The 25197-nt window shown below is 37.5% G+C and overlaps 1 protein-coding gene across 1 annotated transcript in view; it reads left to right on the top strand.

Annotated features, from left to right (window-relative positions):
* MDFIC (MyoD family inhibitor domain containing) overlaps window positions 1–25197 on the top strand; it is a 98452-nt gene that overhangs the window by 810 nt on the left and 72445 nt on the right. Inside the window, 1 exon segment of the mRNA XM_087874325.1 lies at window positions 3097–3228. Coding sequence (XP_087730451.1) covers window positions 3097–3228 — 132 coding nt within the window.

Here is a 25197-nt window from a genome sequence, read left to right on the forward strand (position 1 = left end):
GGAGCATTAGTGCAAGAGAGAAGCTGTGTCTTGTTAAGACCCTCCTAAGAAACAGCCGCCCACCCTGTGCACGTCTTTGCTGCACTTCAGCGCTTGCTTGAGGAGGGTCTCCCCACGCATGCACATGCTCCTGCTCAGCCACAGCTGGCCAGGAGGTTACGAGAGGAGAGGGGAGGAGGAGGGCGGTCGCCTGAAGGGAGGGGGGGGGAGAGACACACACACACATACAGAGAGAGAGAGAGAGAGAGAGAGAGAGATACGTAGAGTGGGGTAGAGAGAGATACAGAGGGAGAGAGACACAGAGGGGGGAGATAGGGAGAGAGACATAAAGAATGGTTTTGTGGCTGGGTAGGCATGGCTAGGGGTCATGTGACTGGGTGAGAATGAGTGACATTGAGTTGGCCATGCCCACCCAGGTTTTGTGGCTCCCTGTGTGTTTTTATTTCTGTAGGAAACTGGTACAAGTGGCTCTTTGAGTGTTTGAGGTTGCTGACCCTTGGTCTATAAAAAGCATTCTGACATAATTCCCTGATTTCTCAAGGTGGCTCAGTGCAATATGTAGAGAAGTGGTGATGGCATCTCCTGTCGACCTCTTGCTTCTATAAGCAAACTGGTGTTGATCAAAACTTGGTGGAAGACAGGACCTGAGGTGTTGTAGGACCAGTCTCTCAAAGCATCACTATAGACATCAGTGCAATGGGTCTATAATCATTCAGGCTGTTTATGGCTGCTTTCTTCGGAACTGGGATAATTCTGGCTGCTTTCAAGCATGATGGGACTCTAGCCTGTTGCAGGGAGATGTTAAAAATCCTAGTCAGGACCCCTGTTAATTGGTCAGCACAGGTTTTTACCACTTTCCCCAGCACCCCGTCTGGACCTGAAGCTTTGTTGGGATTTACAGCCTTCAGCACAGTTCTTGCTTGATGTTCATCCAGGGCAAGTGGCTGGAGGTTATAGGGCCTTTGGACTAGAGCAGGGGTCTGCAATCTTAAATACTCAAAGAGCCATTTGTACCCATTTCCCACAGAAAATAAAACACCGGGAGCCACAAAACCTGGGTGGGCATGGCCAATGTCACTCACTTCCACCAGTCACATGACCCTCCTAGCCACACCTACCCAGCCGGTCATTAGGGCAGAGAACCAAAAACACCAGGAATCACAAAATCCTTTTGACATCTCTCTCTCTCTCTCTCCCTCCCTCCCTCTCTCTCCCCACTCCCCCTCTCTCTGTATCTCTCTATGTCTCTCTCTCTCCCCCTCTCTCTGTATGCCTCTGTCTCTGCCCTGGCCACTTCTCCATCCCCTACCACTGCCCTTACCTTCTCAGGCCAGGCAAGGAGTGACTGGGAAGGGAGTGTGAGGGGTGGGGCCAGCCAGTGATGGGATCATCTGACAGGGAGCCACAGCAGAGGGGCAAAAGAGCCGCTTGTGGCTCCGGAGCCGTAGGTTGCTGACCCCTGGACTAGAGCCACAGAGACAAGTCTTTTGACCTCAAAGCAGACAAAGAAGCTATTTAGCTCCTCCACCAGCAGGGCATCAGCATTGGCTATTTTTTTTCATATTGCCCTTATAGTTGGTTAGGTGTTGTAGCCCCTGCCACACCTGTCTTGAGTTATTATCTTCCAGATGCTTCTCTACCTTTTGTTTGTATTTCTGTTTAGCTGCCTTAATGCCTCTCTTCATATTTGTCCTGGCCTCGTTGTATTCATCTTCATTTCCTGCCTTGAAGGTGGAGTTTCAGGCTCTCAGTACAGGGGTACTCCCTGTACCCCTACTGACATCCAGGGTTTACGATTACTGTAAACTCTTATGGGCTTATTCACTGTTACATTGTCTGTGCATGTTTTAATGTAAGAGAGTACAGCATCAGTGAATTCTTGCAGCTCCAAATGTTCAAATATACTCCACTCGGTAGTCTCAAAGCAGTCCTGCAACTTGCCAGTTTGCCAGATTTTGACAATTTTCCTGACTGGCCATATCCTTTTCCTAAGAGGGATATACTTTGGATACAGTAGCAGAGAGATGTGGTCAGACGTACCCAGATGGGAGAGGGGGATTGGTCTATATGCCTGTCTTAAGTTTGAGTACATATGGTCTAGAGTGTTCTTATCTCTGGTGGTATACTGCACATACTGCACAAACTTAGGGAGAACAGACTTTAGTCAGGCTTGATTAAAATCCCCAGCCACGACAAAAGCGCCCTCAGGGTAAGTTTGCTGCTGCCTCTCAATGGCGTCATATAACTTAGACAGCGCCGTGCTAACATTTGCATCAGGTGGAATATAGACAGTGGTGATAACTATAACAGAAATCTCTCTAGGTAAATAAAATGGCCAACAAATGACAGTTAAGAATTCCACATCTGGAGAACAGTGTGTATAAGTAACTCTACTGTTAGTACACCAGTCATTATGTGTGTAAATACAAAGTCCTCCACTTTTGCTTTTACTAGAGTTGCTGTTTCTGTCGAAGCGGTGTGTGGTGCAGTTAGTTAGCTCCACTGACGCATCTGGTACAAATGGATAGCAGTCACGAATGAGCTTATTTGCTGCTACCCATAGGTCTAGTTCATCAGTTTTGTGGACAAAGGAACTAGAGTTGATTAGAAAAATGCTTGGTAATGCTGGTCTGTGAGGCTGCTTCTGTAACCGAGCTAGTAAACCAGCTCTGCATCCCTGCCTCTGCTTCCATTCTCTTCTCTGCCTCCTAGGCCCAACAACAATCCATGGAGAGCCTGGGAGTTTTATTATGCCACTTGGTATATTATGAGACCACTGGAAGTCACTGATAATATCTAGTCGACTAGAAGATCCAATCTTTAGTAACTCCCCGTGGGTATAGACTAGTTTTTGCCTACACACTCCACTGTGATATCAGGAGCTCAAAGCTGCAGCGTCTATGCGCGCCGCCATAGTCTTCATGTAGTATAATAACTGTAGTATATTGAATTTTTGTGAAAAACTATTCTTTGTAGAGTGTATCAGTTATAAATCCCTAAAGGTCTATCTGTCAACTAATTGGTGAAACTCATTTATCACAGTAAATTTAAAAATGGAAAAATAAAATGTTAACCTTAATGTTTTGTGGTTCTTAGAAAACACGGATAAAGACAAAACAGCTGTAGGAGTGCTAAGAGGACCAGAACATTCACATAATCAAAACATACAAGCAGATACACATGCCCAGTCCATCTGGGGAAATGGCAGTGATGGTAATCTCATTAGAAGTAAGTATTTACAAAATAGCAAAGCTACTGTCCTTTTTTTTGAGGGATGGGGAGGAAGTGGTTTTCAATGTAAACTGCCCTATAGGCTGTTAATGTACTACAATATGTTACCAAGTATATCAAATTTCTCCCCAAGAATTATTTCTGTAAATCTTATGTATCAAAGAGGAGAAACTGTGACACAAATACATTATATTGGTGATTTTGGTTAGCTTCATATGTTGTGCTGAATTATAAATAGTTTATAAAGTATAAATAGTATAAAATAGTATGAAGTATAAATAGTATAAAGTATTCACATAGTGTTCTACCCTAACTAAACAAACCACATTGTAATTTAGATTGGTAGTTAGATCCATCCAGTATCTTAATTGCTCTTTTTTTATAATTATAGAAATATGTGTTATATAGTTCTGAGATGACATATTTTGTTAAACTGCAACAGGATCTGTTTGTGGTTTAGAACAATGTTTCCCCATCATTATTGTTCATTATTGCCCATCATTATTGTTTATAAACCAGGATCATTATTTTTGCATTCTGGATGATCCAGTCTGTTATATTTGTCCATAAAACATAGCTAAAAGAAACTATGGCTTAGCATGAGGTATAGCCTTATTGGTTGGTGTATGAGTGTGCAGGAGCATTGTAGGATAACTAGAATATATTTCAAGTAAGATTTATTATGGTATCATTTAAGTTTCACATAAGAGGCTGAACAAACCCAATAGCAGCAATACTATTGTGGCAGTTGAAGAATTTACTTTTGAATAATTACTATGGAATTAAAGGATTGTAACATCTAACAGTGTTTTGATTTGTAGGCTCTACAGTAGATAGAATAGAACAGGGTAGAATAAAAACTTCATTGTCACTTTAAATGTATACTAATCAGCATACATTAAAATGAAATTTTGTTGCATTCAGCTTTCAAAAGATAACCATTATGCATATTCCCATATACACACACTTATATGACACAGAGAAACATCACATTCTAGTTGAAATGTATACATATACTTGAGGGAAAAAAATCCTGCGAGTTTACAAGACGGATGGCATATGGAACAAAGCTGTTATAGAATCTAGTAGTCCTGCTATTTTTGAAACCTCCTCCCAGAGTGGAGCAACAGAAACAGACCATGAAATGGGTGTGTGGGGTCTCTAACAATGCTTCGAGCTCTAAGCACATAGCCCTTATAAGCAGTATCCTGAATATCAGGAAGTGAGCTTCCTATAATCTTCACAGCTGTCCTTACCACTCTCTTTATGAACTTTCTATCTGAGGCACTGCTACCAAACAGTGGTGCAGTTTGTTAAAACGCTCTCAATCTGTAAGAAGTGGCCAGGATAGAAGGAGAAAGATGTGCTCTCCTCATCCGACTCAGGAAATGCAAACACTGATTTGCATGCTTCACTGAAGATAAAGTATGAAGAGACCAAGTCAGGCTGTTAATTATCTGCACTCCCAGATACTTAACACTATTGATCACCTCCACAGCTTCAGCTTTGATACAAAATGGTGTATGACTATGCTGGTTCTTTTTAAAACAAACAATGATCTCCTTTGTTTTGTTAACATTCAAGACCAGGTTATTTTAATTGCACTGGTCCACCAAAGCCTTCACCTCCTCCCTATAAGAATCTTCATTGCCATCCTGGATAAGACCCACCACTGCTGTGTCATCCACATACTTCACAATATGTTTCGTAACAAACTTGGCACAGCAGTCATGGGTCATCAAGGTGAACAGTAATGGACTCAAGACATAGCACTGTGGGGAACGCATACTCAAGGAGATGGAATTGGAAACGTTTCTTCCAGCTCACACAAACTGGGGCCTATCAATAAGGAAATCAAGTATTCAGTTACATAAAGAAGTATTAAAACCTAATAGACACAGTTCGTTCACCAAATGCTGAGGAATAATTATGTTGAACACTGAACTAAAATCAACAAACAGCATTTGCACATGAGTATACTTCTCCTCCAGGTGCACCAAACTAAAATGAAGTACACAAAAAAGTATTTTGATATGTAGGCTCTATAGTAGATCATGTGAATAAACAGAACACGAGAAGAACTTATTTGTTCCAAGAATCTGTGCTAATGTGATACCTCTTATATAAGACAAGGACCTTCCATCTGGATTCAATTCTGATTAGGGATTCATTAATTTACAAAGCAATCTTTTTATTTCTTGTGAGTAACAAGTGCAAAAGTATTTCATCAAGATAGAGCTCTTGGTCTTGTGAAATGCTGAAACAAATCAAAATTTATAGAATATGTTAAACAAGATATGTATTATAATTCATGTTAGTTAAGTTTATAGAATAATGTAAATGTTTATAACATTATTATTTCATGTATCACATTATTTCATGTATGAATCCAGCTTGGATGCACGTCGATACTATCAAGTCAAGCAAAGATGGTCTTGATTAATATAAGAATTGGAAATTATGAGGAAATCTCAGGAGTATAGCTTTCTGTAGCTATACCAGAAAGTCCAAAAACAAAATAAAATCATCCTGGGAGAAGATAATAGCAAACTATTTTTAAGTTTGTTGCCAAAAACAGTATATGCAAGAAGTAATGAAAACAGAATTAAAGAAAATGTCAGTGCTTTAGATTTTTGATCTGCTAACAAAGCATAGGTAGGAATAGAATAGTTATTTTAATCTTGCTTTTGTTTATATAATATAATATAATTCTTTATTGACTAAATGTGATTGAACACACAAGGAATTTGTCTTTGGTGCATATGCTCTCAGTGTACATAAAAAGACAAGATACATTCATCAAGAATCAGAAGTTATAACATTTAATGATAGCCATAGGGTACAAATAAGCAATCAAATCATACCAGGAAACAATCAATATAAATCGTAAGGGTACAAGCAACAAAGTTACAGTCATGCAGTCATAAGTGGGATGAGATGGGTGATAGGAACGATGAGAAGACTAATAGTAATAGTAGTGCAGACTTAGTGAATAGTTTGACAGTGTTGAGGGAATTATTTGTTTAGCAGAGTGATGGCATTCGGGGAAAAACTGTTCTTGTATCTAGTTGATACATTCATGACTGAATATTCCTTTCTCCTGAATGGATTATTTATATACCTACATAGTTTCAATTATTGTTTTTATGTTATAAGAGCTTTTAATTTTTTTGCTGTAATTATTTCCAGATGTATCTTTTTTATTTTTATATTATGCAGTAAGATAATAAACCATGGACCAATCTTACTGGCAAATATCCATGAATGTTATCATAGTGTCCAAGAATATAACTTTATTTATTAAAATTGGAGTATTGGGAGGGGGGGTTGTTGGAGATAAACTGCTGTCATTTCCTCAGTACCTGAAGAATATTGCAAGACCTGTCTAGGCTGCTGTTATTATAAATTGCTTTCTGAATCAACTCCTCCTCGCTTTCTGAAAATTCTTCATTTAGTATTCTTTGATTGAGATATAGTATATACAGTGGTAGGATTCAAATAATTTAACAACCGGTTCTCTCCCCTAATGATTTCTTCCAACAACCAGTTTGCCAAACTGCTCAGAAAGTTAACAACCGGTTCTCCCGAAGTGGTGTGAACTGGCTGAATCCCACCACTGAGTATATAGTCTTACTTTTGATTCTAATGACTGTTCATACTTCTTTTGATTTGCTCAGGAACCATGTATGAATGGCTTATATACAATTTTATTTATTTGTTTATTAAATATATATGTTGCCCATCTCACTGTCACACAACTCTGGAATTAAGATGCTGATGCAGAGTCCTTGTTTCTTTATGTCTCTTGATGCAAGAGAGCAATATATTTCTATTAGAAGTTTAATTGACTTGATGAAGATATTTATATAGGGGCCATTAGTGAGAAACATTTATACTCGTATAGATTGCCATAAAGTTTAATTTTTATTAATACAGTACTATTACAATACTTAGCTACAATCAGGAATTTGTTACTCTTTCAGTTAAAATACTATTCCATTTAGAAAATTAAAATTGTAGAACAAAATCTGAATGCAATTATAAGCATACTCTTGAAAAATAGTAACTTGTGTTCATAAAGAAAATCTCACTTTGTAGTCCCTAAGAGCTGACAATATTTATAGCAGATAATTAACACTTTTGAAATGGTTGTCATCAATTCATATTTACTTAATTGCAGTGATAAAGTGAAGATGGACTTGACCATTTTAAGTATGAAATTAAAAACAAGGTGTTGCGGTGTTCATTTCAAAAACACATATTTACTTCCAAAATGTTAGGCTTACTGCTAAAGCAAATTAGATATTCCCTGCTCATATTATCCTTGTTGTAATAAAAATTATGGCAAATATAGGACTGTATTCTACAATTCTGCTTGTTCTGTAACTTTAAGAAAGGTATAAAAGATGTTATGTTTGTTGTAAAGAAAACAGTTTAAGACATTCCTTCCCAGAAAGAAATATTGCATACTACTCTCTTCCCTCATCTGCTTTCATTACCATGCTTCAGTACCTTATGATTACACTCATTTTATAACAATAATTAATTTGGGAACTAATCTAAGTCTTCCTTTCAGGTAAATACTCTTAAATTGAAATAGCAGTAGACATTGAAGATTGTAGTATCTTGTACATTTACTCAGATTTAATCTTTCTGTTGCTCAAACAGGACGTCTGCTTTGTGATATTTAACAAAACAAGAAGCATCTCCCATATATTCAAACTGTCATGAATAATTGATTAATAATAATCCAGTTCTCAAGATTAAATAGCCTATTATATGCTGATGTTTTACAGATAGAAAGGTCACTGCCATCCATCACTTCAGCTTCAAATTTATCCTCTTTTTCATTAAACATATACCTTTTTTTCCCCCCTGAAAAGGCATGTTTTCATCCATATGGGAAGAAGAAAAACTTATGATGGACATGTTTTACTATCTTATAAGTTTACTCTTCAGTAAGAGGAGAAATTTAAACTATCTAGATATGTCAAAAATGAATGCCTTTAAAGGTAAAGCATGACATTTTAAAAATTCAAATTCTCTATGGTACTTGAGAAATTGAAGTGGCTATTTTTGCAGAGTCCCCATTTGCAAGAATTAGTGAATTGTCTTCTGAGAGGTAATCATTTAAGGTGGCTTCACATGATCATCTTTTATCATATGATGATTACAAATATGCTAGTGAAATCTCTATTGCAAATCAGCTCTTACTATTAGAGATTCCTTATTGGGACAGTTGACCGAGGCCTCACTAAAAGCTAATTTGTGCTGAAGTTTTTCCAATCAGACAAAATGATAGTTAGCAGGAAGTGATTTTAATCATGCATGGGATTTTCATTCATAGACAATGTGATATTTTGAAAGTGACTTTAATTTGTAAATCAATACATGAATGAAAAAGCACTATTAGCATATTTCAGTGATGTACTTTTATATCAGTCATTATTTCAATAAGCTCTTCCACATACAGGGTAATCTTAAATCTGAGAAGAGGCAAGGATTCCAAAGGGATTTCCCCAAAAGTAGTGATTATAAAGTAGATTAAATTTTATTACAGGGAATGTATTACATAAGCAAAATAACTTTTGTTTCTTGGATAAGATTTGATGTTTTTATCTTGTTTTTATGTTTTACTTAACTAAAATTTGCAATACTGGCTTGGAATAAGCCCCAGCAAGCAAACTGAAATTTTATTTGGTAAAGCATGCATAAAATTATGCTATGTGTGTGGTAATTGGTCATTATTTGTTTTTTAATAACATGACACATTTACATCACATTTTGATGAAAACAAGATAAAAATACAAAATATGAAATCTAAAATATTGTAAACATATGTCTAGTTTACAGATATATTTTTTTCTGCTTCATTTGTCACAGCCAGGAAATCAGCAAAGCTCCATTATAGGCTCTGTTTTGACACTTCATCACTATATGTTGGATAGTTTGTTTTTTGGCCCTGCAGTAACAATTCAGTAATGGTATTTTGCTCCACTTATAGAGGGCATCTGCACATTTACTGTGCTTCCCCGAAAATAAGACCCGGTCTTATTTTCTTTTAAGCTTGAAAATAAGCACTCAGGCTTACTTTCAGGGAGGTCTTATTTTTTTTGATGCGCAGGAGGCAAATGCGGTCACCTCATGGTGGCTCAGAGCCTTAATTGTGGCCCACGGATCAGCTGAGCCAGCGAGGTCCAGGAGCTGCCCCTTGTTCTGTGTCTCTGGGCACCTGGAGGTGTTTCCAGCACACTCCTGCCATCTCCCACCCTATCCGTGGTGCCAAGCAACCTCGCAGCCAAGGGCCCCGCTCTCCCGGAGCTCACCTTGTGGCTCTGGAGTGGCGGTGACCACGGTTTGCACTCCACCAGGCCTGGAGCTCGGGTCTTGATCAGGCTGCTGCTATGATGAGGCAGAATGCCATGTGGTGTTTCAGAATCAGCTTCCCCCGCCTCTCCCCGGCTGCTGGGCCTGCTGCACCTGCTGCTGCTGGCTTCATCACCCTCCTGGCTGCACTGCACTCAGGAGCCCTGCTGGGTTGCTCCTGCCTAGCATGGGGTCCTGGCAGGCCCAGATCTCTGGAGCACGTCCCCTGCCAGGCCCCCTTTGCCAGCGGTCGCGCTGCATTGTGCGAGCTCCATGCAGTGAGATGAAGAAAGGGGGAGATTACCCCTTCTTCCTTTGCATCCCAAAACCATGTCTTCCCTGGCCGCCAAGCCCCCAGTCTGCATCCCACTCACTGGAGCAAGACGCGCAACTCAATATTACCTGCAGAGGTCTCCCAGTGCAACGTTCTGCCTCAGCTTGGGAGCAAACCTCTGCCTTCCCTGTGCAGGATTGCAAGGCTGAAGGTTTTGGATGGAGCCTTTTGGGGATGTGCATCTGTGCTAGTCTCAAAGGACGATCGGCAGGAAAATCCCTTCCCCCCCCATTTTTTTGTTGATCGCATATCTCAGGGAAGGCAGAGGTTTGCTCCCAAGCTGAGGCCGAGCATTGCACTGGGAGGCAACGTAGCAGCAACCTGACCAAGACCCGAGCTCCAGGCCTGGCGGAGCACAAACCGTGGTCGCCGCCTGCTCTAGAGCCACAAGGTGAGCTGCAGAAGAGAGGGGCCCTTGGCTGCGAGATTGCCTGGCGCCACGGGCAGGGCTGGGGCTGGCAAGAGTGCAGTGGAAACACTTCCAGGTGCCCAGAGAGACAGAATGAGAGGCAGCTCCTGGCCCTCACTGGCTCAGTTGATACATTTCTGTTGCGCATTTTAAAAATCTTGTGAAAAATACTGCTAAAGTCTGTGTTTAATTGGAATTCCAATGCTTTTGTTGTGTTGTTAGTTGTATAATATATAAGAAATAAGAAACTGCCCACACTGTACTTTAAATAATGAGTAAGCTGACATTGTAGTAGCCTGCAATTTTCTGTGGTAATGATATATTCAATTATCCATATTTAGCATTTGAAATATAAAAGTAGATGTAAAAACTGTGAGCCACAGGGACTTCCTGTCTGGCTTCTGTCGCCGCCAGACGGTCCTCCGTGACCGCCAGCCCTGTTGCCTGTAAAGAGCCGCCTTTACATCTGAAAGGCAGCTCAAAAAACTCCATTTCCTGATGGAAATGTGAGTCAGAGCAGGTGAGGGTAGGTAGAGCCCTCTGTGAAGTCCCCAGAGTTTTTTTTTTGCTCTTGGGGACGAGCAGAGCGGGGCTCTCTATTTTCCCTCACCGATGCTCCGGGCTTCGGGAGGACTCTGCTTTTTTTTTTGCAGAGCTAGGCGCCGGGACTGGATCAATTAATAAAATAACAGATGGTTTAATTGAAGAGAGTGAGATTTGTACCTGGGACCCTAATCGCAAGTATTTTTAATGATTTTACAAGTGTTTCTATTTGAACGGAAAAAATAAGTTTAAAATGGCGACTGCTGAGGCCTGAGAAAGCCGAAAGTGAAAGTCCTTCCGTAATAAACTACACAGTAGCGAAATATACAGTGCCGGCTAGACTAGAAGGAAAATATCCATTTTAAGTTTTTCTTTTCTTGGAGATCTGTATTTGATCTTGTTTGGGGAAAAGTTTTCTTTTAAAAAAAAGAGCTTTTTTGTGTGGCAGGATGGCGTTAAAGTTAATGAAGCCTGACAGACAAGCAGTGGGGGGGGGTGCTCCCTCATCCACAATTATCTGAACAAGCTCTGAGCCTACAGACTTTGCAGAATGGTTTTAATTTAAAAGAATTTCTTCAGGAGGAAATGGCAAAATATCATGAGACTGTGAACCAGAAATTTGAAAAATTAAGGCAGGAAATTAAAGAAATGATACAACTAAAGTATGATAATCTGCAACGAAAGATTGTAACAGTGACTAATGCTTTTTCAGAAGTTGTTATAAAAATGGATACAAATATCAAATTATTAGAGTCTAAAATGGAGGAAGTTGATGATAAGATTTATAATTTGGACAATAAAATACAAAGAATTGAAAATGATTTGATAAATATTCAAGACAATAGTTTAGAAGTAAAGTCTAAAAAGGAAGCTGGTCACGAGACTTACAATGCAGAAGATATAAAGCAAGGGATTGAAAGAGAAGTTGTAATGATGCAATACAGGCTCACAGAATTTGCGGTCAGAATGAGAGGGTTACAGGAAAATAACAGAGATGATCTAAGAAAAATATCTGCTCAAGTTCTGGCTGGGATTTTAAAGGTTCATCCTGAGGAGGTATCTTGTAAAATTGACAAGGCCTATAGAATAAATTCTTGGATTGCAAAGCAAAGGCAACTGCCTAGAGATGTAGTGATTTACTTTACAGATAAAGAAATAAGAAATGATATTGTGCAAAAATCCTTTAATTCTACTCCACAACTGTATGGGAGAAAAATCCGGATATATAAAGAACTGCCGCCTAAGATGTTAAAAGATAGAAAGAAATTTGGACTCTTGGTGACTGAGCTAAAAAAACAAAATATTTTATTCAGGTGGGATGTTCCAGTGGGTATAATATTGAGATATCAAGGAGAAAGATATCAGTTAAATACTGTTGAAAAAGCGGAAGAATTTTACTACAAGGTCCTTAAAAAGCAAAATCAACAAGAGATAGAAATTCAAGAAAAGCAGAAGGAGATGCAAGTAATGAAGAAACAACAAGTTACAGAGGTCTCTACAGATGAACCGCTTTTGGATTCTCTCTCAGAGGTCTCAGCTGGACTACTTAATACAAGAGAGGCGGTTCCGGATTCTAATGTAACGACTTATCAAGTCACAAACCAGCATGGAAATCAATCAGTTGATATACAATTTATAGAACCAGAAAGATTTAAGCCACAAAAGCAAAACCAACAAGATCAAGTTATAGATCAGCATGAAAAACAAATAGTCGATATACAATTTACAGAAAGGAATTCAGGATGGAGATCCAACCCACAAAAAGTCAAGAAAAGAAGAAGCAGGTCTCACAAAAACAAAAACTTTTAAACTAAACAACAGTGTAATGCCAGTTATTTAAGAGGTGATTGAATATATGAAAAGATAATTGGCAAAGTATTGGTTTATTTTATCCTGAGGAGAGTGACAGACCTCTGCAGTGCTGTACTTTTGGGATGTGAAAAGGGCCTTAAATTGAATGGATTGGAACTATTATTTTTTTTCCGGATTCTTTGATAAATATACTACGTTTATGCTGAGTTACAAGGCAAGAGAGTCATGGGATTGGGGCACGCAGAAGATCTGGTTGTTACCCTATTACGGTGGTTGGAATTAATAATTTGGATAAAAGACACTTCTACAGACACTATATGGAATACAAATATAAAGTCACTCGGGTGGTTGTTGTTTTTTTTTTTTAATATGAAGATATTTGCTATTGATGGGGGCAGATGGTAATTGAAGATACTGAACATACTGTTGGAATTAGGATGTGATGTTACCCTAACATGGGTGATGGAGTTTACAATCCAGCTGAAAGACATTACAGAAGATATTATATGGATTACAAGCCTAAAGTCTTTTTAAGAGGATTTTATTTACATAAGGAAATATTTTTTAGGGGAGTGAGCAGAAGAATAAAGATATTAAGATTTCTTAAGTATGGTAGTCTTGTAGGAAAGTGGGTGGAGACAGGTTAGTTTATTGATTGTTTAGTTTAAGAAAAGGGATATTATGTTTAGATATGAATATATGTAAAAGATTTGAGTTAAGAGATATAACGATGAGGGTGAAGGAAATGGGTAGACTATGAACTGAATAAATGTTAAATTAGGATTTATTATATAGTTTTATAGTGGAAGGTTGTTTTGAAATGTTAGATTAATATACATAAAAGATTTGATTTATTATTATGCTAAATTAGAAGTTATTATATAATGTTATAGTAGAATGTCATTTTGAAATGTATAGTATAAGGGGGATATGATAATTTTATTAGAAATAAAGGGTCAGTATATGGGGATGGAGTAAGGGGATGGTAAAGTATTATATAATCTGTTATGAATTTGGGTTTTATTATGAAGAAGTCATAGGGGAGGGGAGGGGGAGGGGGTTAGGGAGGAGGGGGGGAAAAGGGGGGGAATTTGTATTTGAAAAACTTTTTCAATAAAAAAAAAACTGTGAGCCACAGGATATGCCCCTACTACCTCCTGGTTAATAAAACATTAGCCATCTCTAGAATAAGGAAAAGATCAACACAAAATATTTAAACAAAAAATGAGTTGTAATATTTCTAAATGCCTCCAGACTTATAATTCTTATATTCAGATGTAAATATGGGAGATACATTGTATGAAATAAATTTCATCTACGCTAATATAGGAAGTTTGCAAATTGATTTCTTTTACAGTAGTTATGGAAGACACAGCATTTACTAGAAAACCTGTATTCCAACAGCAAGTAATAACTACTGCTAATGAATGCTAAAATTGTTGGATAGTTGTACTTATTTCATATGCTAATAAGAGACCCTCAAGATTTTGCACCCAGAGTTAAACAATACATTCAACAAAACTACCACAGGAACAAGTTGGTTTCAGGAGAAGCAGAGGCACCAAAATCACATTGTACAAGTACACAATTACTAACAGAAAAGGCAAGAATTCCCCAAAATATTTTTGCTTTATCAGTTATTAAAAACTAAATTTTTTGTTTGTGTAGACCTATACAAATTATGGATAGCCTTTAAAAGTCATCTCCATCTTGAAGAATTTGAATGCTGATTAGGAAGCGACAATTTAGAACAGAATATGGATTAACTAAGAAAGTAGTTCTTTAGCTCAAAAATCCACTTGTGATTGACAAACGAGTCCCTAACACGACGAATGACACCAGACCCACACTCACGAGTGCCACACCTGATGTCACCATCACACATCCACGCAGAAAGCAGACTCAAACCCACACTGATAATGAGCCACGACCAAGGACCAGAAGCCAGACAGCAGCTGCATCATTAGCCACTTTAAACCCCTCAAATCCATACATGAAGCAGACTGACACCCACCATGAAGAGCTCGCACGGCCACAAACACGAAGCCAAACAACAACAACGCAGCTCACCAGCTCAAATCCCCCTGCAACTCAGACTAAGCTGAGCACAACCAAGCCCCCACCCAAACAGAACACACCCCCAGCCAATCAGAGCACAGCCAAGCCCCTAACCAATCAGAACACACCTCCACCCAATCAGAACACAGCCAAGTTCCCACCCAATCAGCTCACACCCCCACTAGCAGTTAAAAGGAAGAGACAGCTGCAATCTCACATTGCTCCTGGAAGCACGAAGCCGAGAACACCAGCCTGAGACACTGGAACAAGACTACACTAATTTTTCTTGATATTTCTGGAAAAAGCAGTGTTCAACTTTTAACTGAAGAAACTTGTCATCTCTAAATTGTTGCATACATATTACAGAATGCCTTAGTTCTTCAAAAATATTGAAGATCAAAGAAAATAGTCTAAATATATTGGTTCCCATTCAGTTAATTCCATAAGATAAGGACTTTTGAGTACCCTGCCCTCAGCTATATTGAAACTATGTGAGCAGAATAGAGATTTATATCTTGTCTGAACTGAAAGGAGGAACAGAATTTTAACTTGGAAAAAAATTGCATGGATAATTTCCTCCATTACAGCAGTCTTTACCATCTCTTCTGTGAATGTTCTATTACAAATGTTCAAGATGAATATGAAAAAGTTTGTCCTGTTCACTTTCCTTTTAACATTCCTTATTAGTGATTTCACATAATCTTATATTCTAGTAGTAAGAATCCTGCAAATATTAAGGAGTTTGAAATTAAAATGACTACCTTTTATGGCATTGTAAAATAAGTGTAATGGCATAACTTTTCAGGAATCCATGGCTATGTATGTGTGACGATATCTTCAGGATCAGACTCAATAAATAAGTTGAGAATTAGAAATTCAAATAAATCACTGTTTATTTACATAAGGCATTCTATATTCACTGAATATTCACAGATAGAAGCACAGAATGGACGTATGCAGCTCCTTATATATACAATGGGTGGAGCTAAATATGGGAGTGGTGAAATATGAATACATTAAGAAGTGAAGAATAAGTTAACCCCTGATATCCTGTTCATGTACTATTTACATAATGGAGAATAAGGCATTTACTTGTGACAAATCCCCCTCTAAATGCCGATTCGATATATTACAACAATTACATTCAGATTCAGAACAATATAAGACATGTAATTTAGAAGTCAAGTATTTATGTTGCTTAAACGGCAAAGGCTTTGTTAATATGTCAGCTATTTGCTCTGATGTTTCGCAATGAACTGCTTTGATAAATCCATCTTGAGATAATTGTCTCACATGTTTAAACTTTATAGCTATATGTCTGGACCTTTGTCCAATAGCATCAGACCTAGATATTTCGATAGCAGCTTTGTTGTCTTCATGCATAATAAAAGGCAAAATGGGTTTCTTCCAAATATCAGAAAGTAAATCGTTAAACCATACAAGGTTATTTGCTGCCTTAGATAGACAAACATATTCTGCCTCTGTTGTTGATGTGGCTACTAGATCTTGTTTGCCAGTATACCAGTAAACTGGACAACCGTTAAGGAAGAATAAATAACCAGATGTGCTTTTTCTACATGAGGTATCGCCAGCCCAATCCGCATCGGCGTAACATGTGAGGATGGGCTCTTTGACAGTATTAGGTTCCAATAACAAACAGAAGTCTAAACTATTCTTCAAATACCTTAATATCCTTTTGACAGCTTCCCAATGGTATAGTGATGGTTTGCTAACGTGTCTGGACAATAAGTTGAGAGGCAAAGCAATATCAGGTCTAGTCCAATTGGAGATATAAAGAAGTGAACCTATGACTGACCTGTAAAATGTATTATCTTTGAATTCAGGGAATGATTCCTCTGTATTCTTCAAAAAATCAGTTTGCATGGGAGTATCACAGGGCTTAGCATTACTTAAATTACATTTATTCAAGAGCTCTATGATTTTGTCTCTTTGAGAAAGCTTAAATCCCCTTCTGGTTTTACTGATTTGAACACCAAGATACTTATTTACTTTACCCAAAGATTTCAATGAAAAATGTTCATTCAGTTTTGTTACAAATGCCTCTCTCCTCTCTTTATGTTTACCTATGTACAAAATATCGTCCACATAGATCAATACAAATTCTAGGGAATCATCCTCTTTTTTGACAAAGAAACAATTATCAGCAGTAGTGGCATTGAAATTCATAGTTTTGAGTACTTTTACTAAACAATCATACCATTGTTTACCAGATTGTTTCAACCTGTATAAACTTTTATTTAGTAACCAAGTTTCATTTTTGTTTGTGTATTGACTGTGGGGTGCTCTTACATATATTTCTTTATCTAATTTTGCGTGTAAATACGCAGTCTGTATGTCGTATTGGAACACATCAAGGTTGAGTGCTGATGCTATAACCAGAGCTGTCTTGACACTCTCTGTTCTTACTGTGGGGGAGTATGTGTCTGTATAATCCTCGGGATATTTCTGTGCATAACCTTGTGCAACTAATCTAGCTTTGTATAGAGTATTGCCTCCCTCTAAATTTTTAATTTTATATATCCACCTAGTGCCAATGATGGTTTTGTCCTTTGGTGCAATTGTAGGTGTGAATACATTTAGCCCTCGTAAACTATCCATCTCTTTAGTCATGGCTGATTCCCATTTTTTCTTTTCTTCAGGAGGAAGTTTTAACACTTCCTCATATGTGTTAGGTGTTGGTGATTCTCCATCCATATACATTATATAATCTTTGTATTTGTTTGGCACTTGATTTCTGCTACTTCTGATTGTTCTTTCTGGTTTACTATCATTGTCATGTAAATACCTTGCTTCCTTTTTAGTTAATGAATCTGTTCTTATTTTGTGTTGACTGTTTGTCCATGTTTTGATTTTGTTTTTATGCGTGTTGTTACTATGTTCTTCTCTAGTCCTTTTTTCTTGGAGTTTAGTGCCTGGGTTGGTGTTTGGGAATATTTCATTAAGATGTATTTTAGACCAGTTGGCCTGTTCATGGAACACAGCCGTTCTGGAAACTATAAATTTGTTATTATTATCGATAAATCTGTATCCTTTTGTACCTGTCTCATATCCCATGAATCTAAGTCTTCTGGATACGTTCTCACCTTTGCGCCTCAATTGTTTAGGTATGTGTACGTCTGCAGTGACTCCAAATATGTGCATGTGTGCTAATTTTGGTTTCCTGTTATACCTTGCTTCATACGGTGTCTTATTTACAATACTGGACCAAGTTCTGTTTTGTGTGTAATTAGAATATTGTAGGGCTTCTGACCAGAATTGTTTACCTAAGCCAGCATCTTCTAATGTGCATCTAATCATGGTTTGTAATGTTGAGTTCTTTCTCTCTACCACTCCGTTCTGGAATGCAGAAAATGGGCTAGATGTGTAATGTAACATTCCTTTGTCTTTTAGCCATTGGGAGAATTCCTTAGACATGAATTCACATCCCCTATCTGTCATGATTTGTTTTATTTTAATATTGTGTTGTGTTTCTATACGTTTGTAAAACTCCTTAAATTTCTGAAAGGTTTCATCTTTATGTTTTAATGTGTAAACAAATCCATAACGACTATAATCATCCACAATGGTTAGAAAGTAACATTTTTTATAAGTAATTGATGGTGTTAATGGACCAACTAGATCCATGTGTACCAAATCAAAAATTTTGTTGGTTGATCTCGTTGACTTTCTAGGTCTGGGACTAGTTTTGAGCTTTGTAGATTTACATACTGAGCATTCCAAATAGTTTTCACAATTTTTTATTTTAACACCTTCTGCATGTTCAGTCATCTTTTGCACTACAGGAAAACTGGCATGTCCTAATTTCCTATGTAAGACATGAGCACACTCATCGTGAATTGGTTTACCTATTTTAGGTTTTTTTTCATTGTGTGTATCTTTGTGATTATGAGTTACTTCACGTTCCTCATTGTCACTGTTACTATTGTCTCCATTATCTATTTCATTGTCATCTTCCATATTTGAATCAATGTTATTTAACCATTTCTCCTTTGTCATTAAATAAGGTAGACCTCCTTTGATTATTACTGTACCTATATTTGTTCTGTTTTTCTCTAATGTTGCTTTTCCCTTTGAGAGCACAATGTTAATGTCAGAATCTCTGCTTAGTTTTATTGCATTAAGTATGTTATGAGGTATTTCAGGTATTAGTAATACCCCCTCTATTTTTCCTAGGCCAGGTAAGATTACATTCCCTCTACCTATTACTTGAACCTTTTCTTGATTAGCTACTTTGATTACAAATTTATCTTCTACAAATGAAGATAATATATTTTTATTATTTGTAGTGTGGTTAGTTGCTCCAGAATCAATAAACCAATCGTTGTTCTCTGGTTGTTGTATGTTAATGTTGTCATGTTTGTTTAGCCCATTCAGTGAACCAGACTTTCTATCCTTTGAATTATCTCTGCCCCCTCTATGTTCTCTATAGTTGGGTGGACTTCTATACCTATGTCTATCAATGGAAGGCTGTCTGTTGTTGTACCTATTTCTATATTCTGACCTATGTCTTTCTCTTAGAATTTTAGGACAATCCCTCCTATTATGTTCTTTGGACCCACAATTGTGGCATCCAAATGGTTCATGATATCTTTCTTGAAATGCTACCTTTTTATATTGTTTGTGTTCTATGTGGTTGTTACAATGACTCCTCCTTGAATTGTCTTCAGCTATTAACTTGTTAGATAGACTTTCTATGGATAAGTATCCTAGATTGATTGTGTCTAAATGTGACATATAATTATCCCATGATGGGTCAAGTGAGTTGATGATAACACTTTTCATTGTTTGATCTGAAATTACCTCCCCTCTTAAGTGCAGTTCTGCTCTAATTTTGTTTAAAGATATTAAATGTTCACTTATGGTAACCCCTGGCTTTATCCTAGAAGAGAAGAAATCTTTAGACATTCTTGTGGTAGTGGCTACACTTTCACTGTGAAACAAATTAAACATGCATTGAATAATTTCTGAGACAGTCAGATTTTGCTTAATACTGTGATACATGGCAGAAGATACACTGGAAATTAATAAGAAAAATGCTCTATGGTGTAGGCAATCTAACTTTAGAGTCCAAGGTCTTTTTGGGGGGTTAGTGATAAAAAATAGTAAGTTTTCTTTCATAAAGACAACCTGGAGCTGCTGATACCATTCTTGCAAATTAATGCCATCTATTCTCAGCTTTGGGAAGTCATTGGGTAAATTCCCAACATTGTTGGGTCCATTACTTACAACCGGAGGTAGTCCGTGGTCTTGCAAATGTTGAAAGTTGCAAAACGGCGTGGGGATGCTCGCAACGAGTTTGCATGATTCTCTCCGCATCTCATGTCTTCCGAAGTTGTCTGCGTAGTCTTGCACATGCGCGTTGCTCATTTCGTTCCTGGAGTCATCATGAGAGGTTTTCGCTGCTGCAGCTCCCTCGCTTTGTTCTTCTTCCGATGAATCAGTCTCCGGCTCGATCTTTGGAGTCCTGGTGATAGCAGGCGCTCGTTTTCTTTCGCTGAAGGTGCTGGTCCTTGGATTAGTCTGTGGCGTGGGGTGGTATCTGCAGGGCTCTCTGGGTTCAGGCGTCGGTGCTCTCGCCGTCTGGATAGGAGCGGGTAGATTTTGAGGCGTTGGCTCGCTTGCTTGTTTTTTTGTTGATTTTTTAGTGATCTTCAGTTTTGGTCCAAATGCTGCAAAAAGCGTTTTCATTGCTGACTTTACTTGTATGTCTATTGAATCTTCTTTGTTCTCTGTGTCTGATTCTTCTGAGGTATATATTTTTTTCTCTTTCATTTTTGCATCAAGTAAGGCTTTTCGCGCCAGATATTTTGAATCCTGCTTTCTGATTGGTTCTGCTTCACTCATCTTAGGGGTCTGTTGAAACCAAGATGGCTGCCATTCAAAATTTTGTGCGGGATTGTTGGTTTTCTTCTTCGCTGCGTTTTTATCTGCAAGCATATCACTCACTATTTTTGAGTCTTTTGATTTTTCAGTAGCGATGTGCTTCTCTCTCGCTGCTCCGTTGTTTTTTAGTATATCTCACGACGAGACTTTCATCGCTCTTTTGGCTTTTTAAAAGTTTTAGTATCTCTGACCTGAGTTCGTTGTTTTCTATTTCGTTTTCTTCTTGGTCATCATTTTCATTTATTATTTCTTCGTCGTCTGTGGTGTATTCTTCAGATTCTCTCGAAATTGCATTCGTGGACTCATCGATTATTTCTTGATCCGCTTCCATTTCTTTGCTGTATGCCCTGGTGTTGGGCCTATCTCTTTTAGACATGTTTAAGTTTTTATTGAGTCAATTCAACCATCCTCTGCTACCAGATTGTGACGATATCTTCAGGATCAGACTCAATAAATAAGTTGAGAATTAGAAATTCAAATAAATCACTGTTTATTTACATAAGGCATTCTATATTCACTGAATATTCACAGATAGAAGCACAGAATGGACGTATGCAGCTCCTTATATATACAATGGGTGGAGCTAAATATGGGAGTGGTGAAATATGAATACATTAAGAAGTGAAGAATAAGTTAACCCCTGATATCCTGTTCATGTACTATTTACATAATGGAGAATAAGGCATTTACTTGTGACAGTATGTATGTATGTATGTATGTATGTATGTATGTATGTATGTATGTATTTAGTTATTGGAACTCTCATACACCTTTTGATTTGACTCCTTTACTTTTTGGTTTTCCCCTACTAAATAGGCCCGCATGGTGGGTTGTATGGTGAATGAGTGAGTGGCTTGGTCACCCAATGAATTTCTAAAGCTAAGAAAGACAAAGATTGGGGTTTCTCAGTGCCCACCTAACATTGCATGGGCTTCTTCATGCTTTATTGTAGTAAAATATTCATACGAGAGGCAGATAAGAATTATATTAGTAATATAGCTAAAATATCTTTGCCATGTCATGAATATTACATGTGAGACTTGCTGTATTTAAGGCATACCTGAATTCTCATTTTTTCCCACTATGGAGTGAATTTGAAAGACTTTCTCCTAACAAATAAATCTAAAGTTAATATTTTTCTAATTATGAATACTGAATGCATATTTCATTGATGTCCTCATTATGTTACTTTGTTGTGTAAAATGTCTTAATGTGAGGACATAAGTATTTTGTAAAAGATTTAGACTCTTTTGGAACTTGTGCAAGTTCAGCATCTCTTGGTTATTCTGTAGGAAGCCACTCTTTTTTGGACTGTGGCACAAGCCTGGGGTGGGAAACTTTCTTACCTTAAGGAATGGATTTATAATACAATTCCTAAAGAACCATGCTCCTTATGGGAGCATAAGATAGCATTCTTCAAATACATGAAATAAAGTGAAAGCCTATTCTGTTATTCCAGAATGCAAGACATGAAATAATTGATTTAAGTTAAAGAAGCAAATTCTGATTGAATGTTAAGAAAAAGCATTAAAAATCGTTACCCAAACACATGGACTTCCAGAGCAGTTCAGAGCCTGGACTGCCAAGCAGATGCGAAAGAACCATCAGTTTGGGAAATTTTAATTTGATTTTAATTTTATGGTTAGATATGTATGTAACTGCCAAGTGGGTACAAGAATAATAGATGTCCTAATCGCACTCAGCTGCAGGAAATTATATTACATACAGTATTTGCCTACAGTGTATGAAAATCATATTTAACTCCAATATTCAGGTTCAGGTAGGTAGTTAAAAACTTTATAAAAATTATATACACACGTTTTCAATAGTAAGTCAGGGCTCTTCCTCCCTCGGATGTGACTGCCAACAAATAATTTTAGAATTCTTTTTTCTGCCAGAGTTTTCAAGAGATTGACCTTTGAGTTGATTGACCTTCTGCATCATTAGAAAACTTTATTATTGTCTTACTATTTTGCCTTACTATCTTTAATCTTCTCTTCATTCTTTATTAAATTTCTGAGAGGTTTTTGCCAAAACAATTTATCTTTCTACCTGAAAGAGGGAAGAGGGGGGATTTTCTTTTTTTCATGTCTGCACTTACTTTTTTTTCATTTCTCCTGTCATGGGCTTGTTGCGTTCAGCCTTATGGCATAAGGTCTGCTTTATGGATTATTAAAGGATGATTAATATACTGAATGTATGGGAGAATATATGATAAAAAAATAAATACAGGTTGTCCTCAGATTACGGCCACAATTGAGCCCAGAATTTTTGTTCCTAAGTGTAAGTGAGACTGTTGTTAAGTGAATTTTGCACATTTTACAACTTTTCTAGCCATAGTTATTAAGTAAATGACTGCAGTTATTAAATTAGTAGCACAGTTTGTTAAATGAATCTGGCTTCCCCATTGTCAGAAAGTCACAAAAGGTGATCACATGACCTTGGAACACTGCAACCATCATAAATATGAGATAGTTGCCAAACATCTGAATTTTGATTGCATGCCCATAGGGAATGTTGAAATGGTTGTAAGTGTGAAAAACAGTCATAAGTCATTTTTTTCAGTGCTGTTGTAAAAAAAAGCTTATTATATCAGGTGAAATGGATGGATAAATGAAAATGAGATAAGAATTCAGAGAAACAAATGAGACACATGTATGTTGAGAATAAATATTTTAAGTATAAACCTATTTCTTTATACATACAGTAAAGGGTGAAATATAAAAAAGCATATTGATTTATGATAAGATTGAGAAAATATGTATCGATACAAGTTGAGACATTCTGAATATGGGTCAGAATTTTATTTGCTAATGTCAATATCAGATTATTAGGGGGAAAACAGACTTGGAAGAAAGATAAAAATTAAAATGAGAATGAAAGAGATTGATTGCAGGAAGAGAAAGTAGAAATTTCACATGTAAAGTATTAGGTGATAGGACCTAATCACCTAATACTTTCAATGGAATGAATAAAAAGTGGACATGTGGAAAGATGATAATGGCTGGTTAGAACATAACAAATGATATTATTTCATGTGCCCTAGGTTGAATGATATTAATAAGAATACAGTAGAAATACTTTTCCTTCCTCATCTTCCCTTTCCTCCTCCTCCTCCTCCTCCTCCTCCTCCTCCTCCTCCTCCTCCTCCTCCTCCTCCTCCTCCTCCTCCTCCTCCTCCTCCTCCTCCCCTTTTTGGGGAATATATCAAACAACATTTTTAAAAAAGAGTTAGGAGGGTTGAGACGAAGGGAAGGGTAAGACTAATGATTAGATGGAACCGACACTATCTTCAAAAAGAGGAAAGAGATAAGATTAAAAGACAATGGCCTTCCTCGATGCCCAGAAGGCTTTCGACAACTTAAATTGGCGATTTTTGACCCAACAAATCCAAAAAATGAACTTCGGGGGGTATTTTGAAAACGCGATAAAAGCAATTTACGATAAACAGAGCGCAAATATTATATTGAATGGGGATGTAACTAAATCCTTCCGGATTGGTAAAGGGGCGAGACAAGGCTGTCCACTTTCTCCACTCTTATTTATATTAGCCCTGGAGGTATTGTTAAGGAAAATTAGGCAAAATAAAGAAATACGGGGATTGGAAATTAGGAATGAAACCTTTAAGATTCAAGCTTTTGCCGTCGATGTAGTGTTGATAATGGAGGACCCACTAACAACAGGGCCAAAAGTATTGAAAGAATTAGATGAATACGGGAAACTGTCAGGATTTAAATTAAATATGACAAAAACTAAAATGTTAACAAAAAATATCCCAATAAGAGAACAGGAAATACTAGTAAATAATTTGGGTATTCAAATAGTTAAGAAGATTAAATATGTAGGGATTTGGATTACTGCCAGATGCTCAACCTTAAAGGAAGATAACTATACACCCTTACTGACAAAGATAAAGCAAGATTTGGATAGATGGGGGAAATTGCAAATATCATTCCTCGGTAGGATAGCCACTGTTAAGATGAATGTTCTCCCCAAATTACTATACTTATTTCAAACTACTCCTGTTAGTATTGACAGAAAATATTTTTCAGACTTAAATGGGATAGTAAGGAAGTTTATCTGGGGAGGGAAAAAACCGAGAATTGCATTACAGTCCTTGCAGGAAAAAAGGAATAGGGGTGGATTTGGACTCCCAATCTGGGAACTATACCATAAAGCGGCCAATTTAGTAGGGCTACGAGAGTGGGCCTTATTAAGAGATAAGAGTATTTTACAACTGGAAGGGCATGACCTATTGAGAGGTTGGCATGCCTACCTCTGGGACAAAGGAAAAGGGACAGGGATATGTTTCCACCAACACAAAATTAGAGATACATTAATGAAGACATGGAAAGAAATCAGGCATAAACATTATTTAAAATACCCAAAATGGATATCCACAATGGAGGCACTGGTCCATCCAAATACGTTAGGTAGGGAGAAAATGGTCACCTACCAAGATATCCTGGATAACAGTGGTATGAGATGCTAAAAGAGCAAGGGATCCATATAGATTGGTGGCCCTATTTACAAATTAAAT

Source organism: Pantherophis guttatus, chromosome 7, assembly GCF_059756535.1.
Source record: "Pantherophis guttatus breed Tessera chromosome 7, ASM5975653v1, whole genome shotgun sequence".
Taxonomy (NCBI): Eukaryota; Metazoa; Chordata; class Lepidosauria; order Squamata; family Colubridae; genus Pantherophis; species Pantherophis guttatus.